The following is a 26,334-nucleotide window of genomic DNA, read 5'->3' as shown; positions in this document are numbered from 1 at the left end:
ATTCCATTGTGTGAAATAGGGACACTTTTGTTAGCAGGAAAGTGCATCGGTCTGCTAACCAAAAGGTGGGCAGTTCAAATCCACCAGCTGCTCCTTGGAAACCCTGTGGGGCAGTTCTACTCTGTCCTGTAGGGTCGCTATGTGTCGGAATCAACTCTACGGCCAACAAGTCTGCTTCAGTCACAACCAGGGCACAGGCTGTCCAGCTCACCGACACCTCCACCTCTGAGTCTCAGCCCCTCTGCTCCCTTTTCTCAGTGAGCAGCATGCTCAGCCTCCCAGAGCCCAGCGCAGAAATTCCGGTATTCTTCTTGACTCCTTCTCTCTCTGCTTGCCCCCACCCCACCCCGCATCTAGTCAATGACCAAGTTCCATCAAAGCAACTTGAAGTCTGCTCCTGAATCCAAGTGCTTCTCTCCAACCTCATTCCTACCATGCAGGTGACCACCCCCATGCAGGTGGGCACCATCTTTTACCTGAATTAGAACCACAACCTCATCCCCTTCTGAGGTCTCCTCCACACTGCAGCAGCCAGGGGCTTTTCTAAAATAGCAGCTCAACAGCGTCATTCCTCTACACCTGACCTTTCTTTTGCTCTCCACGGCTTACAAGGCCTGATCTGGCACATGAATGCCCCTCTGGTTTCATTTCCCCCAACCTCATTGTCATGCCCTACACTTGGAGTCAAACAGAAGTATTTGCTGTTTGAGACTGGGCTGTGTTCTCTCTGGCTAGAACATCTCCCCTGAATCAGTTTCTTGGCCAATGCCTTGTCATACTTCATCTCAGATAACACCTCTTTCAAGAAGTCTTTCCTCGTGGGATGAGACTCTCATTCTTCAGGGCTCTCTGCACATATCATGCAAAACCTCACCGTCTATTACTTGGATTCCTGCAACAATTTCCCAGCTGTGCCCTATCTGCACTCCTCAGCCATTCCATCCATTCCCCATACTGCAATCAGAATCATCCCTCTGAAAGGCAAATCTGGTCATGGGATTCTCTCTGCCCTTTGGATCAAACCCAGATTCCTAGCATGTCTTATAAGACCCTTTATGATCTAGCTGATTGCAGCCTCCCTAGAGTTAACATTTGCCAAGTCCCTCTATGCTTCAGCTATCTCAGATCTCTTTTAAGCTCTCCACAATGGCACCCTCTCTCTAGTTGTAGCATGTGCCACTTCTTGGGTCTAGAATCCTCCCCACTTCCCCCTGGCTCCCAATTGTACCTGGCTAATTCAGGTGCCTGTTGAACACCACACTTCCAGCCTCTCTGTAGGAGAAAAGATCTGGCAATCTGCTCAGGCAAAGATTACAGCCTAGGAAATCTTATGGGGCAGTTCTACTCTGTCATATAGGGTCACTGTGAGTTGGAATCAACTCATCGGCAAACAACAACCACCCATAGATTTAATTGATTAATTGGCTGTTGTTTCTTCTAAACTGTGAGCTTGCAGGACCATGTGTATTTTCTTCCTGTCTATGTCTTTAGTACTGTATAGATCAGTGCTTTATATTTGTTGACTCACGAATGAATGAATGCATATATCTATTCCTACCACTAGAAGCTAGAACCCCTATCTGCCTTACCTTAAGTAGTATGGTTTGTGGAATATGCTTAATAAGTTTTTATTGAACGTATGAATGAATGATCAGCTCATACCCAGATCACTTGTTTTATTATACTTTAAAAAAATTATACTTGTTCATTTGTTTTACTATCTGCAAGAACTTGTTAGTAGAATAGTGGTAGCAGCCTCCAACATTTTAAGAAAAATTGTTAGAAGCCAAACTTAAAATCTTGAAGTTGGAGAATTCTGTTAACTTTCAGTGGTTGGTCTGAGCTTTGGAGCTACCTGGGGGAAGCAACTTGCTTTGACCAGTCGCCCCCCACTCACTCCCTGTGTCCATATTTCCTGGTCAGAGCCTGGCCAGCCAGTGGCTCCGCTGCCCCAATGGATCCTCTGAACCTGTCCTGGTACGATGACGACGTGGAGAGTCAGAACTGGAGCCGGCCCTTCAATGGGTCCGAAGCGAAGGCGGACAGGCCCCACTACAACTATTATGCCATGCTGCTCACCCTGCTCATCTTCATCATCGTCTTCGGCAACGTGCTGGTGTGCATGGCTGTGTCCCGCGAGAAGGCGCTGCAGACCACTACCAACTACTTGATCGTCAGCCTCGCTGTGGCTGACCTCCTCGTAGCCACGCTGGTCATGCCCTGGGTTGTCTACCTGGAGGTAGGTCCAGGCCCCTGCCTTGCTCCAGCCCTGTGCCAGAGCCTGGGAGGGAAGGGCTCTCTTGTTATAAGGAAATATGAAACCTTTGTAGGCTGGAGCACAGGAGACCTCTAGGGGAAATCAAATGGGGAGGGGTGGCTGGCCCAAAGTGTCACACCTGCTTGTCCCCAAACTCCCAAGAGGCTCCCTGTGCTTTCTGTTGTCACCACTACACTGGCCCACAGGGAGCCCGGGTCCCTGCTGGTCCATCACTTCCTTGACTTCCTTTAGCACAGCCAAAACAGGCTGGGAATTTCAAAATGACCTGACTAAATATTAAGGAAGAGCCAAAGAAAACAAACAATAAATGCAAAACAACATAAAAGCATACAGGTGACATAGACCGGGGTGCAGTTTTTTCATCGCTTGCGCATTTATGGGAGCCCCTAGATTCTTTTTTTTTTATTATTATTACTAGATTCTGTTCATCCCATGTTCTGTCTGAGGGCCTTTTCCCAAGGAGCCCGTTCTTAATTTTTAGGCTTGTTCCTCTTCAATATCCTTCCAGAGGAGGGTCCCAGGCCTCAGACCATCAGGGGAAAATGGTGGGTGGTGGGTGAAACAAATTTAGTCTCTTTGTGTCTCAGTTTTCTCATCTATAAAATGGGGATAATAATGGTACTTACCCCATAATGTTATTTGAGAATCAAATGAATTGATATATGAAAAGAGCTTAGAACAGTACCTGGCACAGAGGAAACACCAGGTGAAAGTGAGCCTTGACAATGGCAACGAAGATGAAGATGACAGTAGATACCAGCACCTCTCCACATAGAGAGAATTCTCCACTTAACCTTCCCCTCACCCAGGCAAAGAGGCAATCTCTTTTCAGAGCTCTGTCTAGGGCTCAGAAACCCTCTGGTGGTGTAGTGATTAAGAGCTACTGCTACTAACCAAAAGGTCAACAGTTCGAATCTACCAGTTGGTCCTTGGAAACCCAAGGGGTCAGTTCTAGTCTGTCCTACAGGGTCACTATGAGTCAGAATCGACTCGACGGCAACTGGTTTGGTACAGGTTTTTGCCTAGGGCTCTGGGCCTGGGTCCTACTGGCTTCCAGACCCACTGTCCCTACCCATACACTCCAGGGCAGGGCTGAATCCATACCTGGGCTGCACTGGGACCCCTAGGAATCTATAAGCCCTTCACATAGATATTTTAAACATACATGTTCACCATTACTTTAAAGGTGAAACTGAGTGCTTGAGGGGGCCAGGGTGGAGAAGGGCGTTCTCAGAGGGCAGTGTTCAAACTCTCTCAGGGAACCCCCATCACAACCAAAGCCAAGCAGTAAGCCCTACTTAAAAGACATTTTCTCAACTTTTTATTGACCCTAAACAAACAAAAACTCAAACCTACTGCCATCGGGTCATTCCAACCCACAGTGACCCTATAGGACAGAGTAGAACTGTCTCATAGGGTTTCCAAGGAGCGCCTGGTGGATTCAAACTGCCAACCTTTTGGTTAGCAGCTGTGGCTCTTAACCACTACGCCACCAGGGTTTCCTTTACTGATGCTAGTAAGTGTTTAATAAATGCTAGTTATTCTTGTGATTTAGCCAGCCCAGTTCAAGGCCCCTCCTGCAGGTCTGCAGCTTCACGTGGGCAGAATGTCTGTGTGTGATGTCCAAAGGTGCAGAGAAAAGATCCCTGGAGTGGGACTAGAAAACATGGGGCCTAGTCCTTCCCCTGCTACTAAATCACCCAATGACCTTAAGCAAGTCTATTTTCCTTTCTGACCCCAAGTGTGTCCACCCATAAAATTATAATCTCTCATTTTCACCTGTTCTGTTTACCAAGGGCTTTGCACATAATTACCTCGTCTTTGACAAGCTAGATGGTCCCTTCCAAGACAGCTTAGGAAAGAGCATAGGCCATGATGCTTCTAACTCCAGCTCTGCCACACACCAGCTGGGTGAAGTTGGCCAGGTTATTTAGCATCTCTAGGCTTCAGTTTCCTCATCTGTGAAATGGGGATAAGCAATCTCTCCTTGTAAGAGTTTTAAGAATAAATAAGATAAAGTATAGTGCTACGCTACCCTGGTAGCGTAGTGGTTAAATGCTATGGCTGCTAACCTAAGGGTCGGCAGTTCAAATCTGCCAGGTGCTTCTTGGAAACTCTGTGGGGCAGTTCTACTCTGTCCTATAGGGTCGCTGTGAGTTAGAATCGACTTGATGGCAGCAGGTTTTTTTTTATAGTGCCCACAGTAGATGTTCAATGAACAGTGACTACGATGCATTTTCTTGAGCCTTTGAGCCTGCTGCCCCTAACAGCTCTCTGGAGCAGCTGCTCCCAGGACCACGGAGGAAACCCTTCCCTTCTTCTGGCCAACACGGGTAGGGGAGGAGGCAAATTGGGAGTTCCCTGAAGGCAGGGTCAATGTTTGTGTCATTCCCAACTGTATCCCAGAGTCTAGGATAGAGCCTGGCACATAGGAAGTTGCTGGATAAATGTCTGTAGGAAAGAAGGAAGTCAGGGAGGAGGAAGGAGTGTGGGAGGATGGAGAGGCCTGACATCTCAGACCTAGACCCCCAGTGACATGTAAGCAGTTCCCAAATACCAGTTTCAAGAGAGTCTTCCAATGGGGAAGTATACCAGGTCGAACTGGGCCTGGCCCAGTGGTGCCTTAAGGTAGACTCTATTTACTCCAAGGAAGCCTCTTACGCTCCCCCAATCCCCAGCCCCAACTGCCATCCAGCTGTTAGCTTCTGTGCACCCTGTTAGCGCTGCCATACAGGGAGCCCAGGAGAGACCTTGTTACGGCGCCCCTCACTTGAGTCCCAGAGAAGGCAGTGTCACACGAGAGGCTTCCTCTCTTCCAGGAAAAACTGCTGCTTCCTCCATGCTCTGACAGCTACTTCACCGCCCATCATTGAGTTGAAATGCTAGCATTTGGTTTTATGCCTGAGAGCAGAAAAGAGGGCAGTGACGAGTGAGCAGCATTATGATGGGCCTCGTTGCTGTGCTGTGTGGTGCTGTGCCTCCAGAGTCGGTACTGCCCTGCCCCATTCACCCAGAGGGCTCTGTCTGCTCTTCTTCCCTCCTACTGGTAGACGCCTGACTCTTCCATGACCAGTGGGATACATGCTTGCCCACCAATATTTTTGGCCTCTCAGGCTCTTTAGGAAGGTGCTTTCCCACTGATAGTGCATGCTGCTGAAAGGCAGGGACCTTTAGGGCTGTTTGAAACCAAAAAAAAAAAAAAAATGGGTGTGTGCTACAAATTACTGTTTCTTGGGGTGTTGTATGAGGTGTGTGCATTTTTGGGTGGGAAAAAGAGAAAATTAAAAAAAAAATAGGGGCACATATGTCCCAGTGGACTCTGGGGGTGGGGACTGTGGGGTTAGAATTCGTGGGAAAATGTATGTCCCTCTGGACTCTAAGGGTAGGCTTGTGGAAGGGGACAAGAAAAAAAAATCCTTACTACCTTCCAAAAGTTCAGTACCACTCAATGATTCAGCCTGCTCCCATGAATGAAAACACGTGGTATCAGCAAAAAATTCAAAGCAGAAAGTAATTGGGTCTTGAAGGCGCTAAGGTGTATCTTCTCATCCTGACTCTGTCCTCAGGGACTGGGGGGGCTCCAAATTTCCAGAGTCGCTAGGGCTAGCCTGCTGTGTGAGTGTGCGGGCATGGGGGTAAGTATGGGAGTGTGTGCGTGTGTGTGTGTGTGTGCATGTATAAGGGACGGTATGGGAGAGTGTGTGTGTGTATAAGGGAGGGTATAGGAGTGTGTGTGTGTATAATGGAGGGTATGGGAGAGTGTGTGTGTATACGGGAGGGTATGGGAGAGTGTGTGTGTGTGTTCAAAAAAATTTTTTTTTATGGGGGAGTGTGTGTGCGTATAAGGGAGGGTATGGGAGAGTGTGTGTGTATAAGGGAGGGTATGGGAGAGTGTGTGTGTATAAGGGAGGGTATGGGAGAGTGTGTGTGTGTATAAGGGAGGGTATGGGAGTGTGTGTGTGCGTATAAGGGAGGGTATGGGAAAGTGTGTGTGCATGTATGTGTGCGTATAAGGGAGGGTATGGGAGAGTGTGTGTGTGTGTGTATGGGGTATGAAAGAATAAGGGGTAGAGGGTGTGAATGTGTGTGGGGGAGTATAAGGGACTGGAGGTGTAGTAGGTATGGATGTGTGTTTGTGTAGATGTGTGTAAGAAAGAGGTAGGAGTTTGTGTGTGTGTGTGGAATATGAGGGAGAAAGAAACAGATATGAGAGAGTGAAAGTGTGTGTGTTTGTGTGTATAAGGGGATAGAAAGTGCAGAAGTTTGTGTGTGGGGCGGCATGAGGGAATGGGGTATAGGAGATGTGGATGTGTGTTTATGTAGATGTGTTTAAGGGAAAGGGTGTGTGTGTGTGTGTGTGTGTGTAGTGGTGGAGATGGATGCAGAATGCTCTTGCCATGAGCTAGAAACCTCATTTCCCATCATACAAAGGGTAGGCCATTACAGCAGTCCCTCCTCAACCCATTCTCTTCCAAAGCTCCAGCCCAGATTTCCATTCTCTCAGTATCACGAGAGGAAATTTCTTCCGTTTCCTAGAAAGTCATCGTCTTCACCATTATTAACAGACACTATTGGCCCTACTCTGTCCACACGCCACACCAGGCACTGCAGGACTTGCCTGGCTCACCCAGAAACCTGGGCCACAGTAGGCTCAGGAGCTGAGCTAAAAGGCCTTGGACAAGTCGCAGCACTTTTCTGAGGCTCAGTTTCCTCGTTGGTAAAATGGGGATTGCCAGATGATCACACAGATGTTTGACAGATTAAGGATGAAATCCGAATGCTCAGTGTAAGTTGGCTGTCTTCTAGCACAGTTCTTGGAACAAAATGGACTTAGCTGTCCGGGATTAAAAGGGCTGGGGCCAGGACCCAGACACCCACGGGCATGACTCCCCATTGCTGACCCTCTTCTCCCCCACACCCCGGCCTGAGACCCCCAAGACTTCCACAGTTGCCGTCTGAGCCCATCTGCCCATTTACAGGACCTAAGCTATTCTCCCTTCCTCCCACTGGCCACCCATGATGTTGCTTTGTTCCCAGGTGGTAGGCGAGTGGAAGTTCAGCAGGATTCACTGTGACATCTTTGTCACTCTGGACGTCATGATGTGCACAGCAAGCATCCTGAACCTGTGTGCCATCAGCATCGACAGGTGAGCTGCAGCCAGGGTGGGAGAGACGACCCTGGTCATTCACCCTTCTGGCTGCTCCACCTCTCCTTCAGGGCCAGGCTGTGTCAAGGATGCCATATGCATGGCTATGTGCATGTGAGTATATGTGCGTCTGTGTGTCTAGGAGAGTGCACACTCTCCTAAAGAGAGGTCATCTGATGGACAGTGATGCCACCAAGAACATTCAAGACAGTGATTGCTGTACAGGAGAAAGCAGTTGGTTTTGGCTGAGGCCCTGGCTCTACTACTTCCTAGCTATGTGACCTTGACAGGTTGTGGAAATTCTCAGCCCTAGAGTGATAGATATGATCCAGCACCAAACAGAAGCTACTCAGTCATTAAGTGCTTGATTAGGTATCACCAGCTGTCCTTGCTATCTGAGCTTGGGGCCAGGAGGGAGGGTCCAGTTAGAGTAGTCAACCAGGCTTCACAGAGGAGAACCAACTGTTCAGGCCCAAGAAGGGGGTACCTCTGGTGTGAGCATGTTGTGGAGGGTGGGGCCCCTGGGCCTAGCCAGACTCAGGCCCCTTCTGCTCCCCATGCTCCCGCCCTGCAGGTACACAGCCGTGGCCATGCCCATGCTCTACAACACGCGCTACAGCTCTAAGCGCCGAGTCACTGTCATGATCGCCATCGTCTGGGTTCTGTCTTTCACCATCTCCTGCCCGCTGCTCTTCGGACTCAACAACACAGGTGAGTCCTGCTTTAGTTTATCTGAGGCTCAGCTGGCTCAGATACTGGTAGAAGCCCAATGAGGGCCCATTTACCACCCTAGAACTGAGGCTAGGCTGGGGTTCCTGGGCCAAGCCCAACCCAGAGTATTTTCAGGTTGGACCGGAGAGGAAACAATGGAGTTAGATGAGGAGTGGGGATAAGGATTCAGAAGGATGTCTGGGCTCTTTCAATTTGGTTTATTAAATTGAAGTTGGCCAGATAGCCTCACAAACTGAGTGTGTATATACGTGTGTATGTGTGTACACTTGCATGGGGGAGGCTATTGGGCTTCCATCCACCCCTAACAATGGTAGTTTTTGAAATGACGTTGCAGCCCCTGAGCCAGGCTTGAGCCAACTGGAGCAGGTAAGCTAGAAGCAAATAGGAGGTGAGCCAACCGCGTGCTCATTCCCGTGCAAGGCAAAGTTAGGAGTATCTCAGACAGAGGGGACACTGAGTGCCACCTCCTGTCATACATGAAGCGTGACTCTTGTCAGAGAGACAAGAACAATGCAAGAGCACCTTCTGGAGCCCATTATTAGACAGGATACAATTAAGTTTTGAAAACGTGTGGTACAAAAAGTGTCACATGCATTCCGAAAAGCAAGAAATAGTGCTAAATGTACTTGGATTAAGCCAGGAAGGCCCTGAGAGGACAATCTGTTAGACCCAGAAGGGAGCATGAAATTTGGCTAAACTACTGATTCTCCAAATGAACTCCTTGGAATGCAGATGAGTCAACAAACAAGACCAAGTTATCTGGTCCCTAAAATTACAGACCTTCCTCCAATATACAGGAAATTCCAAAATCATGGTTTACTCTTTTTAAATTTTGGGTTTTCTTCCATCGATTTTTCTGAACATTCTAGCTCCACTTGTGTGCTCACAGATGACAAAAATAATGACCAACTAACAAGGCATTATTAATGGAAAAACTTGGAGACAGTCAATCACAGCATAGTTTTTTGCTCAGGGCTGTGTTTTTAATACTCTGATTTCTATTACCTATTTATTTACATCTGACATCCCCACGAAACCTAAAACATCTATTCATGTTCTCTGTTAAGTTGTTGCTTGTTCCTCTGAAGGATATGAGTATGCTCACGAGGCACCGGCGCCCAGTGGGCTGCTGACACCCTGCCTACCTGGGGCTCTCCTTCCCCTCTTCCCCTAGACCAGAACGAGTGCATCATTGCCAACCCCGCCTTTGTGGTCTACTCCTCCATCGTCTCCTTCTATGTGCCCTTCATCGTCACCCTGCTGGTCTACATCAAGATCTACATTGTCCTCCGCAAGCGCCGCAAGCGGGTCAACACCAAGCGCAGCAGCCGAGCTTTCAGGGCCAACCTGAAGGCCCCACTCAAGGTTCTCAAATCCCCTCTCCCTTAGGGTCCCCACCTAACAATTACAAGGGGGGCTCATCCCATGCTCAGCTGAGGCCTGGGACACCCCAACAGGACGAGGTTCAGGCTGGTGGGGCTCTGAGGACATGGGTGAGGGTAGATTTCATAGGCTTGGACCTCAGCAGAGCAACCTTGAGTCTTCAGGAGTGGGAAGTGGGGTGGGTGGAGGGACCGACTGGGAAGAGGAGTCTTTGCTTGGAGAGCTTTGTGGCTATGTCTGAATGCAGCAGCCATTGGTACCCTCCTTGACTCCTCTCCTCTTTTCTTTTGTTGTTGTTGTGGCCACTGAGAAGATTTCGACTCATAGCAACCCCATATCATAGAACAGAATGGCTCCGTAGGTTCCCTGGGTCGCAGGAGTTAGATGGGAGCAGACCGCCAGGTCCGTTCTCCTGTGGAGTGGCTGATGAGTTGGAACCCTGACCTTTTGCTTAGCAGCTGAGCACTTAACCATTGCACCACCAGGGTTCTTCTCTGGACTCTGTCTCCGTTTCCCTGTCTCTGACTCCTCCATCCTTTTTCTTTGCCTTCCACACTCTGACCTCCCATCCATGCATACCTCCTTCTTCCTCACTCTCCTTCCTACTTCTCTTTTCTGGTCCTCTTTCATTTCTCCCCTCTTATTTGGTGTCAATTCTCCACTCTGCTCAGCCCTCCCTGAGGAAGACCATATGTGGGTGTGGAAGGAACAAGAGCTTTAGGGTTAGGCACAACAGTTTCAAATCCTGGCCCTGCCTTTTTTTTTTTTTTTTGCTTCATGACCTTGGGCAAGCTGCTTAACTTCTCTGAGTCTCAGTTTCCTTATCCGTTAAATGGGAATCATAATACAGACTTCACAGGGTGGTCTTGAGGATTCAAGGTGAGAAAGGATATGAATGTGTTTAGCCTGGTGCCAAATCCTTAGCAGGTGCTGGATAAGTCAGGGCCATTTGTCCCTCGTCCTGTCCACTTGCTTTCATTGCAGCACCTACCCTTGTCTCGCCTTGATGACCTTCACAGACCCCCACCCATCTGATCTCTGTCCCTTGAGCCCTGTGCCCAGTTTGAGTTCTCCCTGGGCTACCCTGCATTCAAGTCCAGCCCCCACCCCTCCTCCCCATCATTGCCTTGCCTTAGTGACCCATGTGCTGGCTCCCTCCACAGGGCAACTACACTCACTCTGAGGATATGCAACTCTGCACCGTTATCATGAAGTCTAATGGGAGTTTCCCAGTGAACAGGAGGAGAGTGGTAAGTGCTCAGGTCAGGGACCCAGGGCCAGTCCTTCTGTCGCTAGAGACGCCCACCTCCCATGCCTCCTTGGGACCTCACAGCTAGTCAATGGGAGAAGAGCCTCTGGGACCCCATTTTGCCTCAGGTGAGGGCACGCTTATCAAGCACACTTCACCAGCAGGCTTGATTCTGAAAGACTCAGCCATGTACCCCTAACACCAGAAAATGCTTGGGAGAAAGGACTTGGCCATAATAACATAATTAAAAAAAAATAATAATAGTGGCTATCACCATTTATTGAACATCTACCATGTTCCTATTATTATCTCATCAAATCCTCACAACAACCCTGAGAGGTAAGTCTTCTGGATCTTATTGATCTTCATTTTACAGAAGAGGAAATGGAGGCTCAGAGAGAGGTGAGGTAACTCACCCAAGGCTTAGAGAGAAAGAGAAAGAGTGAGCAAGCCCATATTTGAATGCACACCTACCTATATGACTCTAAAATCCATGCCCCTGTCTTTCCACTCCTAGACAGGGAGGTGCTGGGGCTGGGGGCTGGGAAAGAAGGGCTGGAGCTAGCTGCTGGGGTAGAGGTGAGGGCCAGCTGGGTAACCTGAGCCCAGAGATGCAGAATCACAGCAGATGCCACCTTCGCCAGTGGTATCAGCACCAGGATCCAAGCAGGAGCCGCAGGTGTCCCATTTCCTAGGTGGGCAGAGGCCAGGCCAGGGAACCCACAGAGGACCATACATAAAGTTTGGGTCAGGTGTTCTTGGGAAGCAGGGTCCCATCATTCACCTGGGCTGCAAAGGCAGGACTCCAAAGAGCTGCTTATGAAGCAGGTGCCATAATGGGAGGGAGAAGCGATGGTTCAGTGGTAGAATTCTCGCCTTCAATGTGGGGGACCCAGGTTTAATTCCAGGCCCACGCACCTCAGGTGCAGCCACCACCTGTCAGTGGAGGCTTATGTGTCACTATGATGCTGAACAGGTTTCAGCAGAGCTTCGAGACTCTGATGGGCTGGGAAGAAAGGCCTGGTGACCTACTTCTGAAAAGCAACAATGAAACCCCAGTGCATCACAATGGCCCAATCCACGACCCATCATGGGGATGGTGCAGGACTGGGCAGCATTTTTTTCTAATGTGCATGGTGTCGCCATGAGCCAGGGGCCAGCTTGATGGCAGCTATCGACAACAGCAGCCAAAATGGGAACACAGGAGGGGCCAAGGCAGCAGCACAGTTATACCACCTGGAAACACAGTGAGGCCTAGATTTCAGAATCTCAGGCTGAGACCCAAAGGCCTCAGAACAGAAGAGCCTGGAAAGCCATGGGTGGATCAGTGAGGGAGGCCTCTAAATGAGCCAGCAGGGAAAGTGGGGGGCCCCAAGGGTCAGCCCTTTGGCACCTAAGATCAGTAGTCTAACGGACAGAAAATGGAGCCTGAGTGCGTGTGCTGATGCAGGTGCCTTCGGTCAGCTTGGCAGGCCCTGAGCCAGGGGCCCTGGGCTCCTTGTGTCAGCCTGGCAGAATGAAGACGGGCGCCCTCTCTGCAGAGTTAGAGTGTGAGATCCTGGAGGCAGGGCCTGAGCATCATTCTGTGATTTATCCCCAGCAGCCAGCTTGGCGCCTGGCACTTAGCTGGCACTCAATAAATGTTTGCCCCATTAATAAAAGAGAAGTACACAGGAACTAAGCCTTCACAGAATGGCTGTGAGGTCAGTGAGGCTGCACGGGGATGGCTCTGGGAGGGGGGTAGGGTCGAGCCTGCAGGAAGGGAGGGGCTGATGTGGCCCTGAGTCCTGTACCCAGACAGTCCCTCCCTCGAAGTGATCACCCTCCCTGTCTCCGTGGAAGGATGTTTGCAGGAACCACTGGAGTGGGAAAGGAAGAGGCCAGGGAGAACGAGTAAAGCTGGGTGGCTGATGCCTGAGAACATGCTGGGTTTACCCAGTGCTTTCTGACTCTGGTGCAGGAGGCTGCCCGCCGAGCCCAGGAGCTGGAGATGGAGATGCTCTCCAGTACCAGTCCACCCGAGAGGACCCGGTACAGTCCCATCCCTCCTAGCCACCACCAGCTGACCCTCCCTGACTCGTCCCACCACGGCCTCCACACCACTCCCGACAGCCCTGCCAAACCAGAGAAGAATGGGCATGCCAAAGACCACCCCAAGATTGCCAAGATCTTTGAGATCCAGTCCATGCCCAATGGCAAAACCCGGACCTCTCTCAAGACCATGAGCCGTAGGAAGCTCTCACAGCAGAAGGAGAAGAAAGCCACCCAGATGCTCGCCATCGTGCTTGGTGAGTTGGCCTGGCTGCTGGCCACAGCCCAGCCCTGCCCAGGCCTGGCTGGGGGATGAACTCATCACTGCAGGTTCTGCAGCCTGCCATGCCCATTCCAACCATGGCCAGGGGTCATGGGACAGCACCTACTTAGGCGCAGGTCAAGCCCCTTGGAGTACAGACAGCCCTATAAGGTAGATTTCATGATTATGCTCATTTTACAGATGGGGAAACTGGGGTTTAGAGGTTATAGAACTTGACCAAGGAGGAACCTTGATTTGAACCCCAGAAGCCTGACTCTGGAGTCTGTGAAACTGACCCAAACCCATTGCTATCAAGTCGATTCTGACTCTTAGTGACCCTATACGACAGAGTAGAACTGCCCCATAATGTTTCCAAGGCTGTAATCTTTACAGAAGCAGACTGCCACATCTTTCTGCCATGGAGTGGCTGGTGGGTTCAAACCAAAGACCTTTTGGTTAGCAGCCAAGTGCTTAACCACTGTGCCACCAGGGCTCCTTGTGAACTTGACCTGCCTCCCACAGTGCCTCCCAGAACCTCATGACTGGACAAGCAACTGTTCCTTTGTAGTCTCCTTGTGAGTGGGTTACTTCTCAAAGTTGTGGTGGTGGTAAAGCAAAACATGTTTGGTGAAAGCATTCTATAAACTGTAAAGCAGTACACACAGTAAATGGTGTTATTATTGTACTTTTTGCTAGTATTGCTCTTCCTGAGGAACTGGGAAATTCTACTCACTTGAGCTCAATCAGGTTCCTATGAGATCAGAGCTGTGAAAAATAAAGGGGACTGTGGGGGTGGTGGGCAGGGTAGGCCCTGATTCAAATGAGGGCATGGTTCTATCAGCCAGGCAAGACTTTTAAATAAAAGTCTTCCAGAAAGCCATATAATAAAGGTCTAAAATCAAGGGGTGGACTGATAAGGATGGTTGGGAAAAGGAGCAACTGAAGTGACTGCACCCTCCCTGTAGCCCCAGGGCAGTTCATGAGACCCTTTCACACTTGCAGTGTGAGTGGGGCAGGTGATACCATCCTTGTTTTATGAATGACAGATAGGGTCACAGGCGGGTGAGGGGGTTGACCCATGGTCACGCAGCTGGGGTGTGACAGAGCAGGATCTGAGGCAGGCCCGCTCTTCCAGTTCACAGGAGTTCCACTCTGCCTTCTGCTCTTTCCAGCACGCTGCTTTGCCCCCAGGTACCCCCCTGCACCTGTAGGTCTTACCTGTACCCTATGCTTCCATGCAGAGTGGCCCATCTGATGAAGGGGCTTCTGGAGAAAGACACACCTGAGTTAGACAAGATGAGCAGGTAGGGGCCAGTGTAGGGGGCAGGGGCTAGCCCCAAGGCAGGAATTAACAAGGGTGTGTGCTTCAGGGATGGGGCCATTTGCGACCTACATAGACTTGAGTTCAGATATCAGCTTTGCCATTGAAGAGTGAAGCGGTGTTGGGTAAATCACAGAGCCGTCTGAGTCCCAGTTTCTGTCTACCTCACAGGGATGTCCTGAGGGCCAAGCAAGATGGGCATTTAGCTATCTGTTTTCTCCCTCTGGTGGTAGCAAGACAAGAACTGTGTTCTACCACTGCCACCAACAAACTCTGCCCACTTCCAGCTTCTGAGGAAGATGTTCTCAGAGACGAGCAGGAGTTGGAGTAGGAATTTCCATTTCTACTGCCTGACTGGGGGCGGCATTTTAACCTTTTGAGTTTGTTTTCAAACCATTTGTCCTCCCCTCTGAGGTGCATAGGAGTCCTTGGCTGGGGCAAACAATTAATACACTCAGCTGCTAACTGAAAGGTTAGAGATTTGAATCCACCCAGAGGCACCTCGGAAGAAACGTGTGGCAGTCTACTTCCAAAAAATCAGCCATTGAAAACCGTATGGAGCACAGTTCTACTCTGACACTCACGGGGTTGCCATGAGTTGGAGCTGACTTGACAGCAACTGGCACTGGTATGAGGTAGGTATTATTACATCCATTTGGCATATGAGGAAAATGAGGCTGAGGGTGGTGATCTGTTACCTGCAAATGGGTGCCAGAGAAAGGTCTAGAAAGGACTCCTCTCTCACTGTTCTTTCTGCTGCAACCTGTAGCCTTAGGTTTGGAAGCGGGACCCACAGCACATAATCCAGGCACCCCGTTGAGGGAGTTCATTCCCAGCCCAGCTCTCCCGGGCCCTGGGAACCAGCCTGACAGCTGCCCTCTCCCCCAGGCGTGTTCATCATCTGCTGGCTGCCCTTCTTCATCACACACATCCTGAACATACACTGTGATTGCAACATCCCGCCCGTCCTGTACAGCGCCTTCACGTGGCTGGGCTATGTCAACAGTGCCGTGAACCCCATCATCTACACGACCTTCAACATCGAGTTCCGCAAGGCCTTCATGAAGATCCTACACTGCTGACTCTGCTGCCCACCCACACAGCAGCTGCTTCCCACCTCCTGGCTCAGGCAGGCCTGGCCTCAGTTCCTGGGTGCCTTGGGCCGGAAGACTCGGGGTGGACTCAGCCCTCCCTTTGCCCTGGGAAGGCTCTGCAGTGTCAGCTTGGCTCCATACCCCTCACTGCCTGCACACCTGTTGCTCTGCCAGGGTAGTGCCAGAGATTCAGGTGCCGTGCCGCCCTTGGGCTGGACCCCTGGCTCAGGGGCAGCTCACAGAGCTCCCCTCTGCCGCCAGGCCCCCTCTCCTTGGCACCAAAGATGTCCTTTCTCTGGGGCTCTGGGGTTGCTGGGCCAGAGTCGGGGCTCAGAGGCCGAGTGCTGTCTGCCTGTTGGGCTTGGCCCCGTCTTTACAGGCCTGTGCTGGAGCAGGCAGTGGGGAGAGGCGGACAGTCCATGCCCCACAATAGGGGAGCAAGAGCTTTTGCCAAGGCCCCGGGTACTTTTAGTCCTGGGGGACCTGTGTAAATACCAGACCGCAGACGAACCCCAGAGAAGTCATGCCAAAAATCTGAGCTCCCCCTACCCTGACTAAGCCGCTACTTTCCACGCCACCCTGTGCTACCTTGTCGGAGCTCCCCAGGTGGCTGCCACATCCACTGAGGGGGAGAACAGCCCCTGCCCTGGGACACTTCTGAAGGATCTCGGACGTGTCGCTTCTCGGAACGCATGCTGGGCCCTCCTGGGGGTGGGAGAGAGACTGGGGCTTGTAACTGTGTCTGGGGGCCTGGTTGGGAGTATCTGAGGTTCTTTGGGGTGCTCGCTTCTGCCACGCTCTGCCCCATAACTACTTTCCTTCTCTATTCCTTGTTGCCTCTTCTCTTTCCCTTTTTCCGTCCCTTCCACTGCCTCTGCCTTAGAGAAGCTCATGGCTGAGAGGCTACTGAGTACCATTTGGCCTGGCCTGGCCCTGCCCCGAGGGAGGAAGAGAAGCTGCAGCTTGTGGGGGGCCCTGGGCCCCAGACTCTGTAACATCACTACACATGCACCAAACCAATAAAACATTGATAAGAGTCGCATTCCAGGACCCCTGGGTGCGAGGGGGCGGTGCCATCTCTGCCCTTAGCAGCCTGGGGTAGGCAAACATCTGTGCAGCCTTTTGAAGAGGTTGTCTGACCATGGCTGTCACGGTGTACAAGAATTTGGGGAAAAGGCAGAGGGAAGCTGCTCCTGGCAGGAGCAAGTAGAAGATGGGGCGTGGAGGGGAGGCAGGGCACTTCTTCCAGGTTTCTTCCCTCTTCCCTGTCCTCCCAAACTGACCAAACTGACATAAAAGGTCCCAGCCCTGGTGTTCATACCCAACCCAGGTAACAGGTTGTCACTGACCCTCAGTTGGCAACAAAGATAGGAGGGGGAATTTTTTCAGTAAGAATCCCATGGCACACACTGGGTAGCAGGGTCCACCAGAGGGGAAGCTATGCTGTCCCATGTCCTCACCTCCTTCCCCCAGGTCTGGAACCTCTGAAGGAACCATCCTTATTACCCACAAGGCCTCTGTGGAAATGGTAGCCCTGGAGGTGTTGGCTTTGCCTGTGTCCCTCTGTGCCTTCTCTGCTTTCTGTCTCCCCTCGGGATTCCCTTCCTCTGGGACAGGCTGGAGGGAGCAGCCATGGCTCTGAGTGCAGTGGCTGGGAACAGTTCTCCTCCTCCCTGCCTCCCTGCTTCCAGGACAAACCACCTGCTCCAGGCCTTCTGGGGCCTTGACTTGGCACTGCCCTGACAACAGAAATTTGGCTTTTGAAAAATGAAGTAAAAATCAGCCCGGTGAAGGAGGAGTAGTCTTACCACCTGAGCATAACCGCGGTGATGACAAACAAGGTGTCGGCACCCACGGGCTCAGGCGCTGGGGAACTGTCAGGGCATAATTTGCATGCTAAATACAGTATTTTTAGCACCAAAGTTTGGAGCACTTAACTTGCCCTGAACACTTAATTATGGACTTTGATCTTCTCCCTGAACCTGAATGTAGCGCTGAGCCCAGGGAGAGGCTCCTGTCCCCAGGAGCACCCTGATTCCAGAAGGTGGGCAAGACCGGCCTGTAGTCTAGCTCGGGGTGAGGGCAATAACCCAGTGACCACCTCCTGGGAAAGGCATCAGACCCCCAAGGAGGCTACAAACCCCAGGGACTTCTCAGCTGCTCATAACCACCCTATAACCAACACACACTCACCCTCAATTTATGGAAGATCTTGACCTGGATGGGAGGTAAAAAGTTCACCTCATCATCAGTAGCTCGATGAGGTAACACAGGTTTATCAGCTGTGGGAATTGGGAGAGATAACAAAAGGAGGGAGAGAGAAGAAAGGAGGGAAGGAAGAGAGAGGAAGAGAGAGGAAGGCAGCCCCAGAGCAGCCTGGCTCCAGAGCCAAAGCAGGAGAGCGCTGACAGGGAGAAAGGGGAAGAGGGTGGGGGGGGGGATGGGGCTGGGGAAAGTTGCCCACAGCTGTCACGAAGCTTCACATCTTCTGCCAGACAGCGGATTGACAGCTAGAGTGGGCAGGGGGAGGGCTGCCTCCACCCCCTCCCCCCTCAGTATTTCAGGGGCATAAGGGAAGGGAAGAGAGGAGGGGGAACCTGGAACACAAAGGTGGAGGGGCCACCCAGGCTCTAAAAAAGCTCTAGCTGTCTTGAAATGGGCCCTGACTGTCGCCCTTTTGCCTCGACCTCCAGGTGAGAGAGGAAGTTGGAGGCTGGTTGGCTGCAGGCCCTCTGATTTTCTCTGCACTCTGCTTGTCCCCACAATTCTGCTTTTGTGCCCATCTTTCTTGTTAGGATGCATTTTAATAAAAGGATCATTCATTTGCCTTTACAGCAGTTGAAGACCGCAGTCCCCCCACCTTACCTTGTCCCACCCTCCTAGAGCACAACAAAGAGGTCCTTCAATGGCACAAATAGATCTCACTTAACTCCTAACCTAAGATTGGCAGTTAGAACCCATCCAGTGGTGCCACAGAAGAAAGGCCTGGCAATCGGCTTTCAAAAACATCACAGCCAAGAAAACCCTATGGAGCAGTTCTTCTCTGTAACACACGGGGTTGCCATGAGTCAGAATGGGTTTCGTTTGTGCTTAAGGGGCGAGTCTTAGGGTCAGACACGGCTGGACACTTTGCATATTTTGTCTCATTTCATCTTCACAAAAACTCTGTGGGGAGGGGTTCTCTTTTATTCAGATGACAAATGAAGTTAATTAAGAAGGGGTAGATCCAGCATGCGACTTCAAGTCTTCCAGGCTCCAGGCCCTGATTCTTCTCTAGGTGGGGGCTGGAGTCCCAGGTGGCCACGGGTTGTGGAGATGTTCTGGAACTCGAGAAGTGGCCCAGCTGGCTGCGGAAGTGCATCACTGGATCCATCCATCCACCCATCCTTGTCTGCTTCGCAAATGCTTATTGGGTAACTACTGTGCAGGAGGCCCTGGGCGGGTTGCTAGGAACGTGGCAAGGGATTATCTCCCCTTAAGGAGTGAGCAGGAAACCCTGGTGCTGTAGTGGTTAGGTGCTATGGCTGCTAACCAAAGGGTCAGCAGTTTGAATCCGCCAGGCACTCCTTGGAAATTCTGTGGGGCAGTTTGTTCTACTCTGTCCTATAGGGTCGCTATGAGTTGGAATTGACTCCACAGCAGCGGTTTTTTTTTTAAGGAGTAAGGAGCCCTGGTGGCACAATGGTTAAGTGCTCAGCTTAGGAGCTCAGTTAAGAATCCACCACCTGCTCTGTGGGAGAAAAGACTGGGCAATCTGCCCCAGTAAAGATTACAGCCTTGGAAACACTATGGGGCAGCTCTACTCTGTCATATGAGTCGCTAACCCAAAACCCAGTGCCGTCAAGTCGATTCTGACTCATAGCGACCCTGTGAGTCGCTATGAGTCAGAATTGACTCCACGGCACTCAACAACCACAATTGAGCAGGTCCCAGGGTGGCACAAACAGGTTGAATACAACGGACATGATCCCTGCCTTTGTGAACAGTCTAATGGATGCCAGCCATTAGTCACATGATCAATCATACAGTGTAAAAGCCTCTACTGCCCCCATGGGCAGAGCCCTGGCTAGAAGTGGAGGCTGCTACCAGGGCAGACAACAACCTCAGAGCTGCCTGTGTGCTACACAGCTCCAGGTCCCATGCACCTAGACACTGCTGATGATACATGACGCAGCCTTGGTGTGCCTTGGCATCAAATAGTGTAGAATTGGCGAGGGTGAGAAGACAGCAAGGAGGACTTCCTGGATGGCTGGGGCAGGGACCTCAAAAGGAGCACCAGCAGGTCCTGCTTGCCTGGTAGCCTCAGAACAGGAGCAATCCATTGCCTACAACCAGGAACATTGAGGACTGCTCTGCCTTGGGGGCATTTCCAGTGCCCCCTACTATCTGCGATCCTTTCCCAAACCACCCCGTTCCCCAGCTACTGCATGGCCTCCTCTGCTTACCTACTAGCCCTGTCCTGTGGCCAGTGGACTTATCTGGACTCAGGCTGCACCTGTGACTTTGGCTAACCTCTATGCAGGGGCCACTGAAGGGTATTAGTTTCTTGTAGCTGCTATAACAAAGTACCACAAACAGGGTGGCTGAGAATAACGGAAATTTATTCTCTCACAGTTCTAGAGGCTAAAAGTGTAAAATGAAGATGTTGGCTGGGTCATACTTCCCCTAAAAGCTCTGCAGAAGAATCTTCCCTCGCCTCTTCCAGCTTCTCATGGTTGCCACAATCCTTGGCATTCATTGGTTTGTGGTTCCATAGCTCCGATCTCAGCCTTCTCTTCCCTGTGCGCCTTTACATGGTGTTCTTATAAGGACACCGCTTGTTGCATTTAGGGCCCACGCTAATCCAGTATGACCTCGTCTTAACTAATTACCTCTGCAAAGATCCTATTTCCAAACAAGTTCACATTCTGAGGCTCCAGGTGGACATGGATTTTGAGGGACATCATTCAACCCAGTACAGTGAGCTCTGCAGACATGATCTTATGTTCTTCTCATGGCTCTCAGGCAATACACTCACCCAGTTACAGAAGAGAAGCCTCTCACACAGGGAGAGTAGTTTGGCCAGGTGGCAGGGCTGGCATTTGAACTCAGGTCTGCTGAGTCTACGTCTTATATTGTCTATCCACCCATTTCCTGACCAGCCCTGAGTGAAGGGGCTAGACCTTTAGGATGCTCCCCTTGGGGTGCACAGGAATACTCTGATGGCCAGTTGGGCTGCCCAAGCAAGAAATGAGTGGGTGGTGGGATATGGAGCAGGGGTTTCAGTATCGAGGGGGCAAGAGTCTGGGCATCTATTGCATAAGGGTCCTCTCCTGCCAACCACAATGCTTCTGGCTCTTCCATACACAGGCTATAGGAGGATAGGGGCTGTTGAAGACTAGGGGCTCCAGGTGAAGCAGGAAGCAGTGAGAATAGTCCATCTTTGGTGGGGGCAGACCCAACATATTGTGGGGTCAGGGGAGGAAGGGGGAAAATGGGGTATTTGGTAAGAATAACAAGTCCGTGGGTGGTGCAGATGGTTAACGTGCTTGGCTGCTGACCAAGAGGTTGAAGGTTTGAGTCCATTCAGAAGAAAGGCCTGGCAATCTACCTCTGCAAAATCAGTCACTGAAAATCCTATGGAGCACAGTTCTACCCTGACACACATGGCGTTGCATTGGTCAGGGTCCACTTGATGCCAGCTGGCACACGGTAAGAACAGCCTCCCACTCCCTCTCCTATCCTGGTTCTGCTACTCAGCAAGTAAGGCAGCCCTAAAGCAGAGGCCCGGGGATGGCCCAGGAGAGGTAGCTGGAGCACAGCCCCAGCCTGGAGGGGTCTGGAGAAGCCTTTGAGTCAGATTGGAGTGACAGACAGTACCAAGTTCACAGGCAGTGCCTCAGGAACACTGTACGTGTTGGGGTTTTCTTCCATTAATGCACCTGCTTCTGTCCTGAGACCTGGAGACATACATGAGATACCAGAGAGAGGGGCCCTGCCTTCCTGGAGCTCGGGGTAGGTGGGAGGAAGATCCTGCCTAGGCAGTGAGGGAGGGTGGTCGGGAAGAGGAAGGAGGTGGCCATTCGGGGAGGGACAGGCCTCAGGGAGGGGGCTGTGTGGAAACAAGTCTACAGCATCCAGATCCTGGCCTGGATTTTCCTCCAAACCCTCTCACTGCCCTTCATTTAGGCGGCCAGGCTCCATGCTGTGTCCAGGGCAGGGGTAATGATGGGGTGGGCAAGAGTGGGGAAATTGCCCTTTGGGGACAAGTCCCATCATCTGGTTCCCTGCAAAGCAGCAGCTGAGCTGGAAAGTTGACAGAATGGGACCTGACTGCAGCCCATCTCTCCACAAGCCCACTCACCCCAACTCCTCTCCTCCTTGCAGCTGCTGTACTCATCTGCCCGCCCTTCTTGCCCTTCTCTCTGAGCATGCACAGGCCTCACACTGCCTCTGCCCACTGGAAGGCAGAGTTGCTGTGAGCCCATGACTCATGGCCACTCATGCACAATGGAAGAAAATGAAACTCAGTCCTGCACCATCCCCGTGATTAGCTGGGGATCAGACTGCTGTGACCCATAGAGCTTTCGCTGGCTGATTTTCAGAAGTAGATCTCCAGGCCTTTCTTCCTAGTCCACCTTAGTCTGGAAGCTCCAGTGTAACCTCTTCAGCACCATAGCAATACACAAGCCTCCGCTGACAGACCGGTGGTGGCTGCAAATGAGGTGTATTCCCAGGCCTCCTGCCTGGGAGGTGAGAACTCTGCCACTGAACCGTCACTGCTGGCAGAAGGAAAAGTAGGGCCCAACGCAGTGGCTCAGCAGCCTCAGACCCTGCCTTCTCGCAGCAGATGCAGACACATGGCTGCCTGTGCATTGCTTGCATGGAACCCACTCCCTGGCACTTGGGGCTCTGTTGCCTTCCCTGCAGCTGTGTCTCAGAGGCATGGCTGACCGTAGGGGTTGCTCCTGCCCTACAGCTGTCTTGACACTGTGTTAGGTGTGTCCCTTAGAAAGAGGCTCAGTGTCACAGTTCATGGCCCAGGCACCGAAGGAGTGCCACCCTCCCTCCACCAATGGGCTGACAAGGGAAAACAGCAGCTTCTAAGACCGTTTTCGCCACAAGGCTCCAAAAGCCTGGGTTCCCTGTGCCGTAGTCCAGACCCTTCTGATTTAGAAGAAACTGCAAGAAACTAATGTGTGTGGAGTGCTTACTAAGTGCCAGGCCTGTCAACCCACACAGCATCTCATTTCAGCGGCATCTAGGAGGGTGCAGGAGGTGTAGACCACGCTGGGTGACCCTGTCAGAGGGGTGACACCGAAGCCACTGTGTACAGAATTTTCGTGCAGTGTTTCAGCAGAAATGTGTTATAAAAACATCCCTGTAGTTGGTTATAACAAAAAAATTTTTTTTCCGTAAGCTCAGCTGACATGTATCGGTACACCTACAAAACTAAAACTCCGTGCTGACTTACCTTTGGCCCCAGCGCGCTCCGGTCAGAGCTGTCGTTATCAGCCAACTACAGTGACACTTCAAGTCTCGCGCTTCCGTCTGCACGGGCTGCCCGCACCTGCTGTTTTTTCATTGCTGCCGGGGTTTTTATAGTCACTGATTTTGTCAAATTTCCTGGTGTTTCAGCTACAACATTGTGGTAATTAGCATGGGTGGGGGGGGACACCACAAGTGACCGCACTGGGTGACACCAACGTCTCATTCAATTATTACAATAGCCAGGTGAGATAAACATTATCTCTGTTACAGACGGTACAGCCAAGGTTAAGAAGCCTTCGGCAACCTAAGGTGGCGCAGCTAGTGAATGGCTCAGCCAGGACCTTGAGGACTCAGTCTGTCCTCAGAGCCCGCGGTCTTTCCGCGAACCCCAGCTTCCTATAGCTTCCCTCTTCTGCTTCAGCCCAGCCCAGTTCCTTAGAATGACTATTCTAAATATCACTAGGAAGCCTCTAGAGGGCAGCTCTGTTGTAATGGGACCCAGGGTAGGTGTTGTACGTGTCTGTATGGGTCTGTGTCTGTGTGTGGAGGGTAAGATGTGGTCTGAGAAAGGAGAAGAGGGTGCCAGCAGGCAGTGCCTGGGACCTGTTGGCGAGAGCTGGCCAGAACTAGTGACCTCAGTTATCCCTAAGAGGGAGGGGATAGAGGAAGCAGGACCCTGAGGATCTCAGCCTCGATCCGGGGGTCATCAATGTTGAAGTGATTCCTTGGGATCTATCACCATGGGATCCCTGTCCTTCCCTGGCCCGGACAACAGAAGCAAAAGGACCCTGTTTTAACTTCTTTCTTCTAGGTCTCAATTCTTTCTTTCCTCAACCTTTTTCAAACAGGATAAAGAAGACACTATTCTCCCCCAATGACTGAGGCCTGACCCTTCCCGCTGCTTGATCTGAGCTTAACTGGCCCTTCATCTGCAGCCCCACAGCCCTGCCCTGCCTCCCGTGGAGTCTTAGACTTGGAGGCAGATCAGACTCAGGGTGCAAGGAGAGGCAAACAGCCGGTAGCCCCTCCCCGTCCCTCTTCAAGACCTGCTCAGGCGAGTTCTGGGAAGGCAGAACTCCCGGGAGCGTTTTAACTACAATTCTTCCCTAAGGCTTCGTCTCAGGGAGTATGAGGAGTGGGGCTGGCGGCTCGCAGGGAGTAGGATGGGACAGTCTGCTGGGTGCCCTGGTCTCCAGGACTCAGGAGTCCCCACTCATCCAACCAGGAGAGGGAAAGGCTTCTGCCACCTAGGGCTGCTGGCTGGTGCTGTCTTGATGGTTATGCTAAGGAGGAACTCAGAGACTATGCAACGCCCCCTGGTGGTGCCCTTCAGAATCGTGTGGGACACTGTCGATAACTCTGGTGTCAGGGTCTTACGCTGGAAGTTCTGATTTAATCGGTCTAGGAGCTTCCTTGGGTAGTGCAAATGGCTAACACTCTAGCCTACTAACTGAAAGGCTGTAGGCTCAAGTCTGCCCAGAGGCACCAGAAGAAAGGCCTGGTGATCTATTTCTGAAAAATCAGTTGTTGAAATCTCTGTGAGCACAGTTCTGCTCACACACATGGAGTCACCACGTGTTGGGGTTGATTCCAAGGCACCTGGCTAACGGCTAATGGGTGTAATCCTCACACCCCCTGCCCCACACCCACATCTTGCCCAAGAGGCTCTAATGCACAGCCACAATTTGTAACCGCCACCGTAGGGCACAGCTCAGCTCAGGGTTGCTCCCCAGGCCCACCCCTGGCTCTTCATCCAGCCATAATGAAATCTCCAGGGCCCAAGGGGCTGGGGCCTCAGTCCAAAGCCACAGGATGGCAACACTGCCAGCTCTGCTGATAAAGATTCATGAACCCAGCAGGCTCGGACGTGTGACAACAGGTTTCCTCTGCCTTGCCGCTCTCACTCCACGCTGAGGCAGAGGCAGCTGACTGGTGGCCCACACCCAGCCTGGAAGAGCCAGGCGGCTGGAGAGCAACCAACCAACTGGCTGGGGTGGGAGCTGGCCAGAGACGCTCTGACATGGTAGAATATCCTGAAGTTGGAGGGCCCCTGTCCTGCCCCTCACCCCACTGTCCAGCCCTACTGTCCTCCCACTGGTTGGCTACTTTCCTGCCAGCCCTTGTCAAGCCAGAAAGAGGGCACAAGTCTGAGCAAGGCCAGCAGGAAACCCACAAGCAGATAAGCCTGGGCTCGGGTCACACAGGGCTAGTGGGAATGGCCCCTGCCCTGCCCCAACCCACTCCATGGCCAACAGGACAGGCCGGACCAGCCAGTGGATGCCCAGGGTGTGGTCATGGGAGAGGGCTCTGAGACACCACTGAGGAGGAAGGTCCTCCCTGCCAGCTCCCACCCCTTACCACTCATCATCCCCTCTACTTCCTCTCATCTGCTCCTTTACCTCCTCCTTTCACCACACACACACACACCCCACACAAATCACATACACACCACCACACACAAACATACACACCATCCAACTCCCCTCATTTGTTCCTCTGCCTCCTCCTCCATGTAAACTCAAACACGCCCACGCACTGCGCCAGACAAATCACACTACACGCACACACACCCCACACGAATCCACTCTAATGGCCCCTGTATTCAACTGGCTCCCAAGGTCAGTACTTCTCTGGAGGGGAGACCAGATCCACAGCTTTATTCAAATTACAGGCGTTGAAGCCTGGTGGTCTAACTGGACTCAAGGGAAGGTGGGTTCGGGACCCCTGAGAACGAGCACTCTACATAAGATCACTCAGCCACAGTGGAGCACACCCTTCCTGCATCCCAACAGAACATGTGGGAGACCCAGGTGTGGGGAATAGGGCCACCTGAAAGGTGTGGTCGGCATGGCAACAGGTGGCTGGCTGGGGGCATTAAATTGTGAGCAGAAATTTCCTCTGAACTTTTAGCTCCTGCTGGTTGAACAAAACAAGGAAGTCCCCTCTCCTGCCCCAGCCTGAGGTGATGGGTCAAATAACACAAGCTGGGAAGAACCCACTGCCCTCACCTCCATGCCTCCCTCCTGGAATTCTCTAGCCTCCCACAGCCTCCGAGTTAATAGTTGCAGAAGGTGTAGGAGTCTTGGGAATGGAGAGGGAATTCACTTAGGGGGCTGGAGTCCAAATGGGGGAAGAGACTGGGGTCTGCTTTAGATGCACTTGGGGAAGGTCCTGAGGGAAGCTTTCAGGCCAGGGGCCCCTTCCCCAGCCATACCCTCAGTGGTGCCTCTGCCCTTCCTCCATCACCAGAAGACCAGGTTTCTGTTTCTTCTCAAGGTTGAAGGGGTAGGTGGGGTATTTGGGTGGGTAAAAGGCCCTCTCAGAAGCCCAGCTTCACTTCCACCAATCCCCCTTCCTTTCCAGGTGT

General features: G+C 51.8%; 1 protein-coding gene across 2 annotated transcripts; it reads left to right on the top strand.

Annotated features, from left to right (window-relative positions):
• The first annotated feature begins 1,954 nt into the window (after positions 1-1,954).
• Positions 1,955-15,485, top strand: DRD2 (dopamine receptor D2). Of its 2 annotated transcripts, XM_049856832.1 has the most exons (7): positions 1,955-2,239; positions 7,316-7,425; positions 8,000-8,136; positions 9,332-9,522; positions 10,704-10,790; positions 12,750-13,077; positions 15,292-15,485. In XM_049856832.1, exons 1-7 carry the CDS (start codon positions 1,955-1,957, stop codon positions 15,483-15,485), a joined length of 1,332 nt encoding a protein of 443 aa, XP_049712789.1. The 2 variants fall into 2 exon arrangements, with proteins under 2 accessions (XP_049712789.1, XP_049712790.1); XM_049856833.1 differs by lacking the exon at positions 10,704-10,790.
• Positions 15,486-26,334: the final 10,849 nt, after the last annotated feature.

The sequence above is a fragment of the Elephas maximus genome, chromosome 17 (genome assembly GCF_024166365.1).
Source record: "Elephas maximus indicus isolate mEleMax1 chromosome 17, mEleMax1 primary haplotype, whole genome shotgun sequence".
NCBI classification, from domain to species: Eukaryota; Metazoa; Chordata; class Mammalia; order Proboscidea; family Elephantidae; genus Elephas; species Elephas maximus.
The sequence above is the reverse complement of the archived record's forward strand: the minus strand, read 5'-3'. Positions and strand labels throughout refer to the sequence as shown.